The sequence below is a fragment of the Meles meles genome, chromosome 7 (assembly GCF_922984935.1).
Source record: "Meles meles chromosome 7, mMelMel3.1 paternal haplotype, whole genome shotgun sequence".
NCBI classification, from domain to species: domain Eukaryota; kingdom Metazoa; phylum Chordata; class Mammalia; order Carnivora; family Mustelidae; genus Meles; species Meles meles.
In genome coordinates, this window is record NC_060072.1 from 131,595,633 (window position 1) to 131,611,821 (window position 16,189).

Here is a 16,189-nt window from a genome sequence, read left to right on the forward strand (position 1 = left end):
GTTAAAATTTCGTATCTATCCCTGAGCACAACTGTAATGAATTAGAGTTGGAAAAGCTGAAGTAAATTTCTGTAGCATAGTAATCTATCTCATATCAATGACTAATATTAAAATTAATGGCCAAACGTTAGGTTTTCTTATTATAATGTTGCACAAAAAGTCTGCACTAGTCACTATTACTATAATATACTATTCCTCTGGAATAGCTAGGTAATATAATCAAATAAGATATAGGGGCATGTGGCTGGCTCAGTTGGTAGAGCATGGACTCTTGATGTCAGGGTTGTGAGTTTGAGCCCCATGCTGGGGGCTGAGATTACTAAAAATAAATAAACTGGGGGGAAAAAAAAGGGAAAGATGAAAGTAGCAAAGTATTTGCAGGTGATAGGACTGTCTGTCCTAAAATTCTAATGAATTAACCCAAACTTTATTTGAAATAAGACCAATATGGGGCGCCTGGGTGGCTCAGTGGATTGGGCTGCTGCCTTCGGCTCAGGTCATGATCTCGGGGTCCTGGGATCAAGCCCCGCATCGGGCTCTCTACTCCACAGGGAGCCTGCTTCCTCCTCTCTCTCTGCCTGCCTCTCTGCCTGCCTCTCTGCCTACTTGTGATCTCTCTGTCAAATAAATAAATAAAATCTTTAAAAAAAAAAAGAAATAAGACCAATATGTAAGGAGGCAAGTTGCAAAAATCAGTGCTGTAGCACTTTTCACTTATTTGACAGGCAATGATGAAAACCAAAAAATAACATTCAGTGTTCGTGAGATTATGAGGAAGTGACCTCTCTTGTATACTACTAGTGGCACTGTATATTGTTATAACCTCTCTGGGGGCCAATTTTAGAGCCACCCAAAGTTCTAAAAACATCCATATTCTTGAACCAAGCAGTTCTACTTCTAGGAATACAAGCTAAGAAACCAGAAATAAGTGGAAAGATGGATGAAGGAAAAAAAAAGATAATCCAGTAAAATAGCAAAAAAGGGAAGCAATTTAAATGACAATCCTTAGGACATGCCTTAATTATATCAAGACAACATAAAATATTCTATAACTGTTAGAAAAATGAAGTGGCTCTCACTGTCGTGAAGAGTAGCTCCTGTTTCATAGTGAAGTGAAAAGGACAGGAAACTGATTAATACGGTTAAAATTATGTATACTTATGCCTATAGAGGAAGACTAAAGTCTAGTCCACATTTTGTCTATGTGACAAAATGTTTATAGAAATAATTTTTTATTATGGCTGATGAGAAAAAATTTTTACTTGAGTGTATTTTTAAAAGTTTCTTTTTTCTATGAACATAGTTTTACCAAGAAAGGCCTAACGACAAAAAGTCTCTAGACACATTTAAAGTGTCTTTCATGCACACAGCAATAAAACAGCATTAAGTAGTGATAGGAACATAGTAGATGAGGAACCAAAATAACTAGTATTATCCCAACTCGCTAGTAGTTGTGTCACCCTGAACAAACATCTCAGCAACAGTGTACTCAACTGTAAAATGGCTACCTGTCTGTCTCACCATACTGTTGTGAAGATCGAGCAAAATAATGTGTATTTAAATGGTTTGAAAAATACAAAATACAATGAAAATGAATGATGGAATAATCAATATTATCACTTAAAATAGTTAAAAATGTTGGTTTGATCTCCTGATTTTTGCAATATTATTCTCACATAGTGAATATCTAGTTTATCATCCTGTGATGTGTCATATGGTGCAATGTGGAGACAGAAAGGATGACATGGAATTCAGATCTATAAACCTTTGTCCCGGAAGTTAGAGTATAGCAAAATTCTAAGAAAGTCAATAGACAGATTAAGCAATTAATTATGTAATTTCTCTGATGGATACCAAACGGTGCTAATACTACCTCCATCTTTCCTTTATTTTTTTACTTTTTATTTATTTTTTATTATTTTTTTAAAGATTTTATTTATTTTTTTGACAGACAGATCACAAGTAGGCAGAGAGGTAGGCAGAGAAAGAGGAGGAAGCAGGCTCCCCGAGGAGTGGAGAGCCTGATGTGGGGCTTGATCCCATGACCCGAGCCGAAGGCAGAGGCTTTAACCCACTGAGCCACCGAGGCGCCCCTCATCTTTCCTTTAAAGAGGCAATCAAGTTCCCTGAAATTCTCACTCTGATCATTCATATACTTGGGATAAGAACCTAAAGGCTCCTATTAAAATATAGGGGAGAGAGAGAAGGAGGGAGAGAGAAACAGATTTTGGTAACATATTTTTTAATCATTTATTAATATTACTTTGAAAATTGGTTATTAGATTAGCCAGTGACTCATCTAGCAAGAAGAATGGGATAAAGGGCCTATTCCTTTCTAAAATTTAAATATCTTTAAAGGCCTTGAGGTTGAGGAAGTGAAGGAGGAGAGGAAGGACCAGATACAACGTCAGGCTCAGACCAAGAGAAGTGCTGTAGCAGGAAGCCTGGTTGAGAGAACAATGAGATAGTCCTTGTTATCTTTACAACTCATGTAGGTCTAGTCTAACTCTAAAAGTAATAGTAATATACTCGCCAAAATAATTACTGTATATTTAAATCACTGATAAAGCATAAAGCTTATCTGCTATTGAATAAAATCTCCATTTACATATTTTTGGAACAACTACCATAATATATACATTTCCCCAGAGTTTCTCCTCTCTAGCTGTAGTTATATAAAATATAATTGGGAATTTTATGATTTTCCCTCCTCTTTTTCACTGGCACATGTGGATGCTTATCTAACTATACACCTCTTACCTCTCACTGTGGCACTAAGCTAATTATAAGTCTTTTTAAATCTATTCACCTGTCTTTTGTTTTGCTGCCTAGCTGGGCCTTTTCCAAGCAGGCAGAAAATCTCCAATCAGTCAGTTATCACAACCAGAATGCGAGAGATTAGTGACAGGAGAGAAGCAGCATCAGTTTACATCCTTTCAGGCAAGAGAATGATATTACTTCACAAGCAAGAAATCTGAGGCTCCCTGACCTTAATTTAGAAAACCTGCAGTTAATAATCACATTAAAGTTGGTTTTCCATGCCAGTTTTTGTTTCCTTTGTTGTTTTTACAATTTTAGTGTCCTTTGTGGTTACCAAAATTATTTGCTGGAAGGCATATATTAACATTTAAAATACTCTATAATAAAATAGGTCTTGTAGTTTTGATATATCTGAGTTAAAATATATCTGGATTTTTTTACAATGGCAATCATGTTGCTTGTATTTTATCCAGAGTAGCATTTAGCAACTTGTTGATTGCGACCATTAATACACTGAAAACTCCTTTTTAAAATGAGGAATAAAATGGGTTTTTCATTGTAATCTGTCAACCCAAATAAGGGACATACTCTTGCTGCTCCTCCCAAAAGGTCAATTGTTTCTTGAAGGAAAGAAAACTAAACCTGAAGTTAGAAAGTTAGCAAACCAAAAAAACCCCTCAAAAAAATGGTTCCAGGAACAGAAGTGCAGACCAGGGTGAATTGGTACAGATGATTAGGTCAGGAAGCAGAGGTTCTGAGGACAGCAAACTGAATTTGTTTTTTCGCCATAATTAAATACTTAATGAAAACAAACGCCATAAGCCAAAAAAAAGAAGTATAAGTGATCTAAAGTGTGGTCAACTTTCACTTAACATTTTACTAAAGGAACTTATTAGCTGAACCCACTTCAGCTGCTTCGATGTACTTCATTGTGTGTTCACTTCATTGTATGTTATCTGAGTCTACAGACACCTGCTCTCTTTAGCAGAGTGATTTGTGGGTGCCTGTGCACGTGTGTGGGGTGACTGAAATGAAATGTGTAGTCCAGCTATGGACGTGATGCCGACAGAATGAAAATACAGTGTACATGCTGTACATAGAAGAAAAGTCACAAGGGGCATTTCTTGGTGCCAAAGAAGTTTAGGTTCAAGGTATTTTAGGTATCTTATTATGAAAATAGAATATTTGGAAGAAAAAAAATCCCAAAAAGTCATGTTTGCTACTTCCAGGGTAAAAAGAAAATATATCTATTGCAGACATGGATTCAGTTTCTTTTGGGTTAAGTCTAGAAGAAAAACGACTGAAACATATGGGATGAATTTGCAAAAATTTGAAAAGATGTCTTTGCCTCTTCAAGGCTGCACTAAGACTACTGAACAATATATAGGTTTTCTAGATCTCTGATACTAACTAGCCATTCTCAAGGCTGTGTTGGTTACACCATGTCTATTCTTAGCATAGAAACTTTCATCTCTCTTCTTAAAAATATAGATAAAAATTTACCAGATTTTAACAATTTAAAATATTGCTTCTATTCTGTTTTCTGTCTTTGACATTATTAACTATGAGGTCTCATAGAAATGTTATTTAAAAATTAAAGGCAGGGCGCCTGGGTGGCTCAGTGGGCTAAAGCCTCTGCCTTCGGCTCAGGTCGTGATCCCATCGAGCCCCGCATCGGGATCTCTACTCAGCAGGGAGCCTGCTTCCCTTCCTCTCTCTCTGCCTGCCTCTCTGCCTACTTGTGATCTCTCTCTGTCAAATAAATAAATAAAATCTTAAAAAAAAAAAATTAAAGGCAGGGGTGCCTGGGTGGCTCGGTCGTTGATCATCTGCCTTCTGCTCAGATCATGATCCCAGGGTCTTGGGATCGAGCCCCGCATTGGGCTCCCTGCTCAGTGGGAGGCCTGCTTTTCCCTCTCCCTCTCCCACTGCTTGTGTTCCCTCTCTCGCTGTATATCTTTCTGTCAAATAAATACATAAAATAAGAATTAAAAAAAAAAGTTAAAGGCAATGCTGCCTTCAAAGGAGACACTAAATGAACTATTTTTTTTCCCAGTAAAACTAAAAGTTTTAGGGCCCTTTAAACCAGTTTGTTTTATGACTTTCTAAAAATCATTTCAGTAATTTTTGTTAATCACATAGTAACAGTAGTATAGTTAGAGGGTCATAGTACTTAAAACATCAATAACCATGGAATATCCTTAATTTGGTCAGATATTTAAGGATAAGGCATTATTAATTTATCTTTTATGAGCAACCTAAAAACAAGGTTATAAAACGCACATCCCAGTAACATTCTTAGCAGAAGAAAGGTATCCTTATGGTTTGTCTTCAGTTATCTAAATAATGGATCTCCTCATGAAACAGCAAAAAAAAAAAAAAAAAAAAGTTAGAGGATACAAAGCTTTTTTTTCATATGATGAGACTTCAACTCTGAAGCCAAAATAATGCAAAAATCATCATCAGTAATCCCTGAAATATTTTAGGTGTATAGGATTTACTTAAAGTAAATTCAGTAAGTAACTGACTTATTTAGTAAAGAATATTTACTATCAATTATGAAAATAAGGCTCATATTGATAAAAATAAAGATTTCTTTGAATTTCAAGTAAACATTTACTATTTAGCACATGTCAGATAGTATGGTAGATTCTTTTATAAGGTTCTCTGCCTTAAATTTCCTGAATAAAGTGTGAAATCAAAAACTTTTCAGGTAAATACTTAGTCTTTTAAATGTTAGATAAAGCCAGTTATATATACACATATGTGTATCTATATATATATTCATTATATTCAACATATATATATTCATTCACACAGATATATATATAATAAAAATTATATATTCGTTCACATATATTACTTTTTTTGGTTAAACAACTTGTAAAAATGGATGGTAGTTACCATTCTTGAAATAAAAAGATATACGTAAGAACCCTGCTGATTTAATTAATGCAAACCACCTGATTAAATACCTATAGCAATCTGTACTTCAGCGTTAAAAAGATCTAGCTGAAATATAACTTCTCTAATTCTGATCAGTCTAAGAACTATTTTCTCCACAGATAAAGGGGCCACTTTAAACACAAAAACCAGCGCTGTTTTCTGTGATTAGGTTACTGTAGCTTAAGTCTCTAAACACTAGAATTCCTCACACAGCTGTTAATTGTGGACCAGGGGACTGGCTGACATCTGCTTCTTGCTTATTTCATTAATGGTTCACTTCCAGGTCCTAAAAGGATTGTAGCCTTTCTCCAAAGAGAATGTGGGATGCATCTATGTCTGTCTCTACATAGCTGGCTTGTTCTGGTTTGTCACTCTCCATACAATGCAAATCTGAGTAAACTCACATCTGTCACCGATCGACCCAATTCGTGGGCAATCTTTTCCCATCGACCTGGGGTCCCTCCTGGGAACTTAACCATACTTCTTGTCAGCTGGCTGAGGTCCTCTTCTGTCCATTCAGGTGCCTGCAAAAATTACAGAAAAAGGTAATTCAGAGAATGTTCGCTGTAACATTTAATAAGCCTGTGAAACAAACTGGGCAATTTGCTTTCTACAAAACCAATACTATTAACATGTATCCAATAGTTTAGCTAAAGCTTTGAGCTGCATATTTAACATAAGAATGCAAAGCTCCAGCAGCCTTTTAAATTTTCCTATGTATGCCAAATAAGAAAGCAGAAATATTGTGAGGCCAGGCTTTTGAAGACCAAAAAAAAAAAAAAAAAAGAGTTCAGTTTTGCATTAAGTGAGGAAGCACTCTCAAAGCCTATGAAATGCATTGTGTGTCACCCTGCTCTCACAGATGACTCCTATAAAAACCTGTTTTATAGGTTACTATAAAAGGTCTTCAAAGTTTTAAGAGAAATTATACTTAAACAAAATACCTTATAAGTAAAAATGAAAATGTAAACAAGTAAATGTACTGCTTTAGAATCAGAACTGAAACAAAAATACTTTTTGTTCGTTCTGTAATAAGACAACTCTAAAAATCATGTATTTTCAAGAGGTTTAACTTATCAAATGTTAGCGTTTTGTAAAACTTAGGACAGAAAATTAGAAGTACCTACAACCGAGACTTAAAACATCAAGTCCATGCAAAGCAACACTTCATTTTTGAGAAGGTAAATAGCCCTAAAAATTGATCTAATTGTTAAACTGAATGAAAACAATACCTTCAAGATTATAAAATCTTTTTTGCAAAAGCAAAAACTCTAAGAGCAAGCATATTCTCTGCATTTTATTCAGTACTACTACTTGGTCAAACCCAAAGCTGAGCAAAACAAAACAAAAAAACCGCAAAAAACAACACCCCCCACTATTTAATAACAAATAACCATGTTACAATAACTTTACATTAGATTGTAGCACTAAACTACTCCCTACCAGAGGCGGCAACCACTCTGGTATTAAACAATACTACTCCAGGAGTCAGCAGAGAAATGGAGGAAGCCCACCTTATTTTCTTTAATTAAAAAGGAAAAAAAGAAAGAAGGAAACCTTTGAGACAAATACCTTTTCTAATCACCATTTCCGATAATGAACAGGCATACATCAGGCTGTTTGCATTACAGAACCATCAGCACAGAACAACAGTCAGAGGTGAGTGACCCCAGGGACTATCTCCACAGCTACAGCAAAGCTTCTCCCTGACACTAATCCTCCCTGTCATTCTCCCACTGTGCTCTAACCACACTGACATCCGCCTGCCTCACTGCAAGCTTAACGGGGCCCTTCCTGACTTTTTACTGTCTCCCCCAATCAATGGTTCAAGCGTGCTCTTTTCACCATGTCCAAATGGCAGCTTCACTCATAATCAAAGTGCACTGCCCCTGTTAAAGGGCTTTCCGAAAGGCTCTCCCATTTGCATTCATTTGCAAAGCAAACTACTTTTATTCACTTTGTTCTGCTATCAAGAATGTTCCCTGAAGCAGATAAATTGGCATAAATACAACCTGCCACTTAAGAGTCAGTAAATAATAGCCAATAGTAGGGAGGATTTTATCAATCATTCTATTTTGTATCCACTAAAAGCTGAAAGCCTCAAACATATTCATCAGTACAGCCGGTACCATACATGCATAAATTCACTTCTATAAAAAGGTAGTCTCCATAGGGTATGGTCAGAATTTCTTTGATATTTAATGAATATCAGAAGTCTAATGCTCCATATCCAATAATTTGAAAATTTACACTGAAGGTTTTTTCTTTTTGCTTGTTTGTTTTAACTTTATTTAGGGGAAAAATATGGACATTAGCGGGACATGAGTGGATTTTCAAGGAAATATTTTTATTCCTAAAAAAGCTGAAACTGTAATAATGACACCAACTGACTTCAGAAATGCAAAAGAGTTCATAAGAATTTAAGTTTATGGTAAAAGTCATACCAGGAATCACGAGGTTGACATTGCACAGAGACACAGTATTCAAACTATATAGTGTAACGATGCAAATTCACATTAAATCAAGTCATCTGACCTCTGTATTAATCATACAAACTTTTTAAGCAAAAAGTTGTCTAAAATATCAATACTGTAAGCCATTGTGTCACATAGTAAACTAATTCTTTACAATAATTCCTATTTTTAATCCACTGGCTTTCCAAATATGCCGCAGACATGAAAAATGGGCATTAAAAATCAATCAGATTTTAATTCTTTGTTAATGAGTCTTAAAGTACAGTGCCACCTTTTTTCTGGGAAGGAAAAATTTTAAGTATCTGCACGATATTCTAAACAATCATCTATTGCTATGGCAATCTTTCCTTTTAGTTTCATAGTTATTTCATGGCCGTGCTTTTCATTATTAATATTAAAAAAAACCTGGATCAATAATAACTAGGCCCATAATCTGAAATCTTTGAAAGAATCCTTTTAGCAATTCATTATTCTCTCTCCTACAGCTGTAAGGCACTTTGGTGAATGTGTAATTCCTCAGCAATAGTTAGTTGTGTCTTTAGAAGCAACAGAGCCTACTGTGATCCAGCTACTACAGCAGCCATGAGGGTGGCCATGGTGTGAATGTATTCTCCTTGTTCTAATCTGGAGCCAACTGTAGCTGTGAAAGTCAAATGAATGCATAAGCATACTGCTTTGCCACTTAAAACCATGTGTGTCCAATATTACTGAGACACCGGGCCAAAAATTCATCTCTACAGTAAAGTAATGGAAGACACCACATGGTGTGGGGACAGCTGTTGTGACTACACAAGCACTCCAATTTTGCATCAGAAAAGCCCCGCTCTGGGAATAAATCTCCATACTGAATAAAAAATAGGTAAGTTTTCAAATTATTCAATATTTTTATGTAATGACCTCAAAATATATCTACTAAAGTAAGAGCTGATAGGAAAATTTAAATTGTATTCCCAAATAATATCCCTTTGGGATAGATTTTTGTCATAAAACCACATATGTTCAAAGATTTGATGTCTTTGAAAATCCTTACTATTCTTGGGGAAGAGGAGTTGGAAGCTGTACGGGAAAGCACACTCTATTTTTTTGAGTAATCTATACATACCTTTCCCCTCACAGCTGTGGACTATAAAATGTTAATTACTAAGTATCATGCAATTTATTAGGTCCTGAAAACGTATGGCCAATTTAGAAGAAATTTTATATGTACTTATTATATTTTCTTTAAAGACAAAAGGTCCATTTCTATCTGATAGATATTGAAACTCCCTAATGAATATTTCTATTGAAATGACCTACTAATGATTATTATTTTATATAATTACAAAAGTTACAATTTTGGATTCAACAATTTTTGGTAGATTCAGCTCAACTCATAAGTTCTTAGACATTTATTTAAGAAATAATGTCCTTGCAAAATAGCATCACCACTTAAAGTATCAGATATCAGATATATCTGATAATGGATACTGAATAATGTGAACGGTATATCTAATAATCTGCTACCTTCCAAATCCATGTTCTATACTGACTTTGTGTTTCAGGATGTATATTTGATGTTCACCTCTACAGTCTTCCTTTCCAATTTAAAAACTGAGCAGTTCAGTACCGTTGACTATTTATATGAATAAATTGTATGTAAAGACAACCAACAAAATAATTTTAAAAAATCACTTCAGATGTCTTTTCACTCTTAAGAGGAGAAACTTTTCTTTAAAGAATTTCTTGTAACTTCCCCCAAACTGTTGTTCTAAGGTTGCGACCCTTCAGCAGCAATCACTTCACGTTGTGCCCAGAAACGTCTCCTCATCTATGAGTTAGCTATCTTCCCCAAAAGAGAAGTCTGTCTTTGGACCAGTGACCCTAAAGTGTGGCCGTGGGCTGGTGCCAATCTGCCAACAGTTTGTTACCCATCTGTGACAAAGTAAGTCTGTAAACTTGAAGTAAGGGTTAGAACCAGCAAATTAAAACTGCCACAACAACCAAGTATGTGAGCAAAAACGCTTCTTTTTTGTTTTGTTTTTTGTTTGTTTGTTTTTATTAACATAAAATGTATTATTTGCTCCAGGGGTACAGGTCTGTGAATCGTCAGGCTCACACACTTCACAGCACTCACCATAGCAAATACCCTCCCCAATGTCCATAATGCAACCACCCTCTCCACACTCTCCTCCCCCCCACAACCCTCAGTTTGTTTTGTGAGATTAAGAGTCTCTTATGGTTTGTCTCCCTCCCGATCCCATCTTGTTTCATTTTTTCCTTCCCTATCCCCCAAACCCCCCACTCTGCCTCTCAAATTCCTCATATCAGGGAGATCGTATGATAATTGTAATGGAATACTATGCAGCCATCAAAAGAAATGAAATTTTTTCCTTTTTTTTTTTTCCTTTGCAACGATGTGGGTGGAACAAGAAGGATTATGGAATGAGGTGTTATGCTGAGTGAAATAAGTCAATCGGTGAAAACTCTTTTTTTTTTTTTTTAAAGATTTTATTTATTTCTTTGACAGACAGAAAGCACAAGTAGGCAGAGAGGCAGGCAGAGAGAGAGAGGGGAAAGCAAGCTCCCTGCTGAGCAGAGAGCCCAATGTGGGGCTCGATCCCAGGACCCTGGGATCATGACCTGAGCTGAAGGCAGAGGCTTTAACCCACTGAGCCACCCAGGTGCCCCAGAAAACTCTTCTTTTAAACAGAATATAAGCCAGGGAAATGCCAAACTACCATGGTGGGTCACATTAAGTGTGAGCTGCATTCTTCTTTGGCACAATAGGACTACAGATTGGTCAGCAACAGATGGAAATGAAAATATTCTAAACTGGGAGCCTGGGTGGCTCAGTGGGTTGGGTGACTGACTCTTGATTTTGGCTTAGGTCATGATCTCATGGGTTGGGAGATCGAGCCCCACATTGGACTCCATGCTCAGCGATGAGTCTGCTTGAGATTTTTTCCCCCATCCCTTTGCCCCTCCCCCAACTCGCATGCTCTTTACCCACCCCCCCTTAAAAAACTAAAAATATTTTAAATCTGGTTCTTTACTAAAGATAGCTGAGAAACTTTGGCCAAGACAATGCATGTAGTTCAAATTCCTCTTTACTTCCTCTCGGGGGAGCAACAGTAAATAAATCCCCCTGGAGAAACAGACACAAGTATGTTTGATCCAGTCTTTTAAAAAATATTTTATGCCACTAAGTGTTGTGGTGATTTGATACACAGTAAAATGCAATACAGCAGGATTATTCTGAGATGGAAAGAGAAAATTGTAATAGGCTTCAGGTAGAAGATGTCTAGGATGTCTGAGCCATAATGGGATGACTAGGGTGGCTGCAGCAAAGCGGGGCAGGGAGAGATGTGGCCAGAGAGGTAAGAAGGTAAAATCATATAAGGACTTCGAGGCCACTGCAAGGATGCTGGCTCCTTTATTCTGCATGACACATAAAGCTACTGGAGGGACTTTTTTTTTTTTTTTAAACATTTATTTATTAGAGAGAGAGTGAGCATGAGCATGGCATGGGGGGGGAAGAGAGAATCAGAGGGAGAGAAACTCAAGCAGATTCCCCACTGAGCAGGGAGTCTGATGTGGGGATTTTTTTTTTAAAATATTTTATTTATTTACTTGAGAGAGAGAGAGAGAGCATGAGAGGGGTGTGGATCAGAGGGAAAAGCAGACTCCCTGCTGAGCAGGGGCCCCATGTGGGACTCAATCCCGGGACTCCAGGATCATGACCTGAGCTGAAGGCAGTCACTTAACCAACTGAGCCACCCAGGCACCCCCGATGTGGGGATTTGATCCCACAATCCTGAGATCATGACCTGAGCCACCCAGGTGTCCCTGGAGGGATTTTTTAAAAAATTGAGGTATAATTACACACAACATTATATTACACACAACATTACAATAGTTTCAGATGTACAACACAATGATTTGATATTTGTATATATAGTTTACCCTTGCTTGTGTTCAAGCATGGGTTTGAACTGCATGGGTCCACCTACACACAGGTTTGCTTTTCCTTTTTTTTTTTTTTTTTAAGTACATACAGCACTGTAAATGATTTTAGTAACATTTGTTTTCCAGCTTACTTTATTGTAAAGATATATAATACATACAAAATATGTGTTTTCAGGGGCACCTGGGTGGCTCAGTGGGTTAAGCCTCTGCCTTCCGCTCAGGTCGTGATCTCAGGGTCCTGGGATTGAGCCCCACATCAGTCTCTCTGCTCAGCAGGGAGCCCACTTCCTCCTCTCTCTCTGCCTGCCTCTCTGCCTACTTCTGATCTCTGTCAAATAAATAAATAATCTTAAAAAAAAAAGGTTTTGTTTTTTTTTTAAAGATTTTATTTATTTATTTGACACACAGAGAGAGATCACAAGTAGGCAGAGAGGCAGGCAGAGAGAGAGAGAGGAGGAAGCAGGCTTCCTGCTGAGCAGAGAGCCCGACGCGGGACTCGATCCCAGGACCCCGAGATCATGACCTGAGCCAAAGGCAGCGGCTTAACCCACTGAGCCACCCAGGCGCCCCAAAAAATAGGTGTTTTTAAAAAACTTTTAAAATTTATTTTTAACAGCGAGAACGAGCATAAATAAGCACAGGGAGTGGCAGGCAGAGGGAGAGGGAGAAGCAGGCTCCTTGCTGAGCAAAGAGCTCAATGTGGGGCTCGATCCCAGGACCCTAGAACCACGACCTGAGTTGAAGGTGGACACCCAACTCCCCTCAGCCACCCCTAAAATATGTGTTAATTGACTTATTATATTATCAGGCTTCTGGGCAATCATAGGCTATTAGTAATTTTGGGGGAGTCAAAAGTTACAAGGTTTTCAACTAAGCACAAGGTGTGGGGTGGATTGGCACCCCAACCCCCATGCTATTCAGGTCAACTGTATTAAGAAATGATAACATAAGTCTAGTTAACATGTCACCATACATAGTGATAGAATTTTGTTTTCTTGTGATGAGAACTTTAAAAAAATTATTTAAATTCTATTTAGTTAACATACTGTGCAACACTGATTGCAGGAGTAGAATTCAGAGATTTATCACTTATATGCAACACCCAATGCTCATCACAACAAGTGCCTGCTCTAATACTCATCCCCCATCTAGCCCATCACCCACTCACCTCCCTCCATCGCCCCTCAGTTTGTTCTCCATCCTTAAGAGTCTCTTACGGCTTGTTTCCCTTTTGTTCTTTTCCCCTCCCACATGGTCATCTGTTTTGCTTCTTAAATTCCACATATAAGTGAAATCATTTGATATTTGTCTTTCTCTGACTTATTTCACTTAGCATAATATATGCTAGCTCCATGCACTTCCTTGCAAATAGTTAAGATTTTATTCTTTTTGATGGCTGAGTAAAATGCCATTGTGTGTATATGTACACACACCTTTTTTTAAGAAATTTTAAAAAAGATTTTATTTATTTTAAGAGAGACTGAGCAAGAGAGCACAAATAGTGGGAGAGGGAGAAGCAGACTCCCTGCTGAGCAGGGAGCCCAACTCAGGGCTCCATCGCAGGACCTTGGTATCATCACTTGAGCCGAAGACAGATGCTTAACCAACTGAGCCACCCAGGTGCCCCAATATACCACATTTTTTTCCTCTTTTTTTCTTTTTTAAAGATTTTGTTTATTTGTCAGAGTGAGCACAAGCAGGGGGAGCAGTAGGCAGAGGGAGAAGCAGGCTCCCTGATGAGCAAGCAGCCTGATGCAGGATTCGATCCCAAGACCCTGGGATCATGAACCCAGCAGAAGGCAGATGCTCAACCGACTGAGCCAACAAAACATCCCCATACTACATCTTCTTATGGACATTGGGGCTCTCTCCAAAGTTTGGCTATTGTTGATAATGCTGCTATAAAGACTGACGTGCATGTACCCATTCAAATTAGTACGTTTGTATCCTTTGGGTAAATATCTAATAGTGAGTATAATTGCCGGATCGTAGGGTAGCTCTATTTTTAACTTTTTGAGGAATCTCCACACTGTTTTCCAGAGTGGCAGCAACCAGTTCCCATTCTCACCAACAGTGCGAGAGGGCTCCCCTTTTTCCACATCCTTGCTAACACCTATTGTTTCTCGTGTTGTTAAACTTACCCATTCTGACAGGTTTGACGCAGTATCCGATGAGAACTTTTAAGATTATTCTTAGCAACTTTCAAATATGCAATACAGTATTAACTATAGTTGTCATGCTGTAAATTTTATCCCATGCTGTAAATTTTATCCCATGACTTATTTTGTAACTAGAAGTTTGTACCTTTTGAACTCCTTTATTCATTTCACCTACTCCCTACCCTCCCCTTCTGGCAACTACCAATCTGTTCTCTGTATCTAGGAGCATGGTTTTTGTTCGTTTGTTTTTGGATTCCAATATAAATGAGATCATACGGTATTTACCTGATTATTTCACTTAGCATAACGCCCTCAAGGTCCACCCATGTTGTCACAAATGCAAGAATTTCTTCTTTTTTTATAGTTGAATAATTGTGTGTATACACACACACACACATATATATGTATATTTTATGTATATTTATATACATAATACATATACACAGCACATTTTTTTTCATCTGTCAATGAACACTTAAGATTGTTTCCGTATCTTGGCTACTATAAATAATGCTGCAGGAAACACTGAGGTGCATATAGCTTTTTGAGTTAGTATTTTCAGTTTCCTTCAGATAAGTACCCAGATATGGAATTGCTGGATCATATGGTAGCTCCATTTTTAATTTCTTGAGGAATCTCCATACTGTTCTCCATAGTGACTGAACCAATTTACCTTCCCGCCAACAGTGTGCACAAAGGTTCCTTTTCTTCCACGTCCTTCCCAACACTTCTTTTTTCTTGTCCTTTTGATACTAGCCATTCTAACAAGTGTGAGGTGATACCTCTTTGTGGTTTTGACTTGCATTTCCCTGATTAGTGATCTTGGGCATCTTTTCATGTATCTGTTGGCCATCTGTATGTCTTCTTTGGAAAAATATCTTTTAGGTCCTCTGTCCATTTTTTAATCAGATTTTTTTCTGCTATCAAGTTGTACTGAGTTCTTTAATGTTTTGGATAGTAACCCCTTATTAGATATAGAATTTGCAAATATTTTCTCCCAGTCAGTGCACTGCAATTTCATTTTGTTGATGGTATCCTTTGCTGTCCAGAAAGCTTTTAGTTTGATGTAGTTCTACTTATTTTTGCTTTCGTCGCCTTTCCTTTTGGTGTCAGATCCAGAAAGTCATTGCCAGGACCTTTGTCAAGAAGATTACTGTTTGTTTGTTTTTTTCTTCTAGAATTTTTAAGACTTCAAGTCTGAGGTTCAAGTCTGTCTGTCTGTCTGTCTTTCTTTCTTTCTTTCTAATTATCCAAGACCTTTATTTTTTTTTTTTTTTTTTTTTTTTAAGATTTATTTATTTGACAGAGAGAAATCACAAGAGAGGCAGGCAGAGAGAGAGGAAGGGAAGCAGGCTCTCCGCTGAGCAGAGAGCCCGATGCGGGACTCGATCCCAGGACCCCGAGATCATGACCTGAGCCGAAGGCAGCGGCTTAACCCACTGAGCCACCCAGGCGCCCCCTCCAAGACCTTTATTAACTGGTGCTTGCCATTTGTTGGCTTTTTAAAAATCAAACTGTAAATCTTTATTACAAATTAAAAATAAGGTTCTTAAAAAGCTCAACTTGACCAGATATGAAACAATTTAAAAATCTTTAAAGATGTATTGAGAAAAACTAGTTTTTTTTTTTAAGACTTTGTCATTACCAAAAAGAGACATCTTTAGGTAAAAATAATAAAAACCCCATGCTGCATAGATAATGCAGATAGTTCTATTTATCTGATCAGTGGGCAAAAAGCAAGCACTTAAGGTCTTCAAGTCCAAACTTTTGTTCATTTCTTTTTTTTTTTTTTTAAAGATTTCATTTATTTATTTGACAGAGATCACAAGTAGGCAGAGAAGCAGGCGGGGGGTGGTGGGGGGGGGGAAGCAGGCTCCCTGCTGAACAGAGAGCCCGATGCGGGGC

At 37.5% G+C, this 16,189-nt stretch overlaps 1 protein-coding gene across 2 annotated transcripts in view; it reads right to left on the reverse strand.

Moving 5' to 3' along the window:
* DNAJC1 (DnaJ heat shock protein family (Hsp40) member C1) overlaps positions 1–16,189 on the reverse strand; it is a 230,658-nt gene that overhangs the window by 23,795 nt on the left and 190,674 nt on the right. For both annotated transcript variants that reach the window (XM_046013522.1, XM_046013521.1), the window contains one exon: positions 6,111–6,230. In XM_046013522.1, the coding sequence (XP_045869478.1) occupies positions 6,111–6,230 (120 nt within the window). The remainder of the gene's footprint in view (positions 1–6,110; positions 6,231–16,189) is intronic.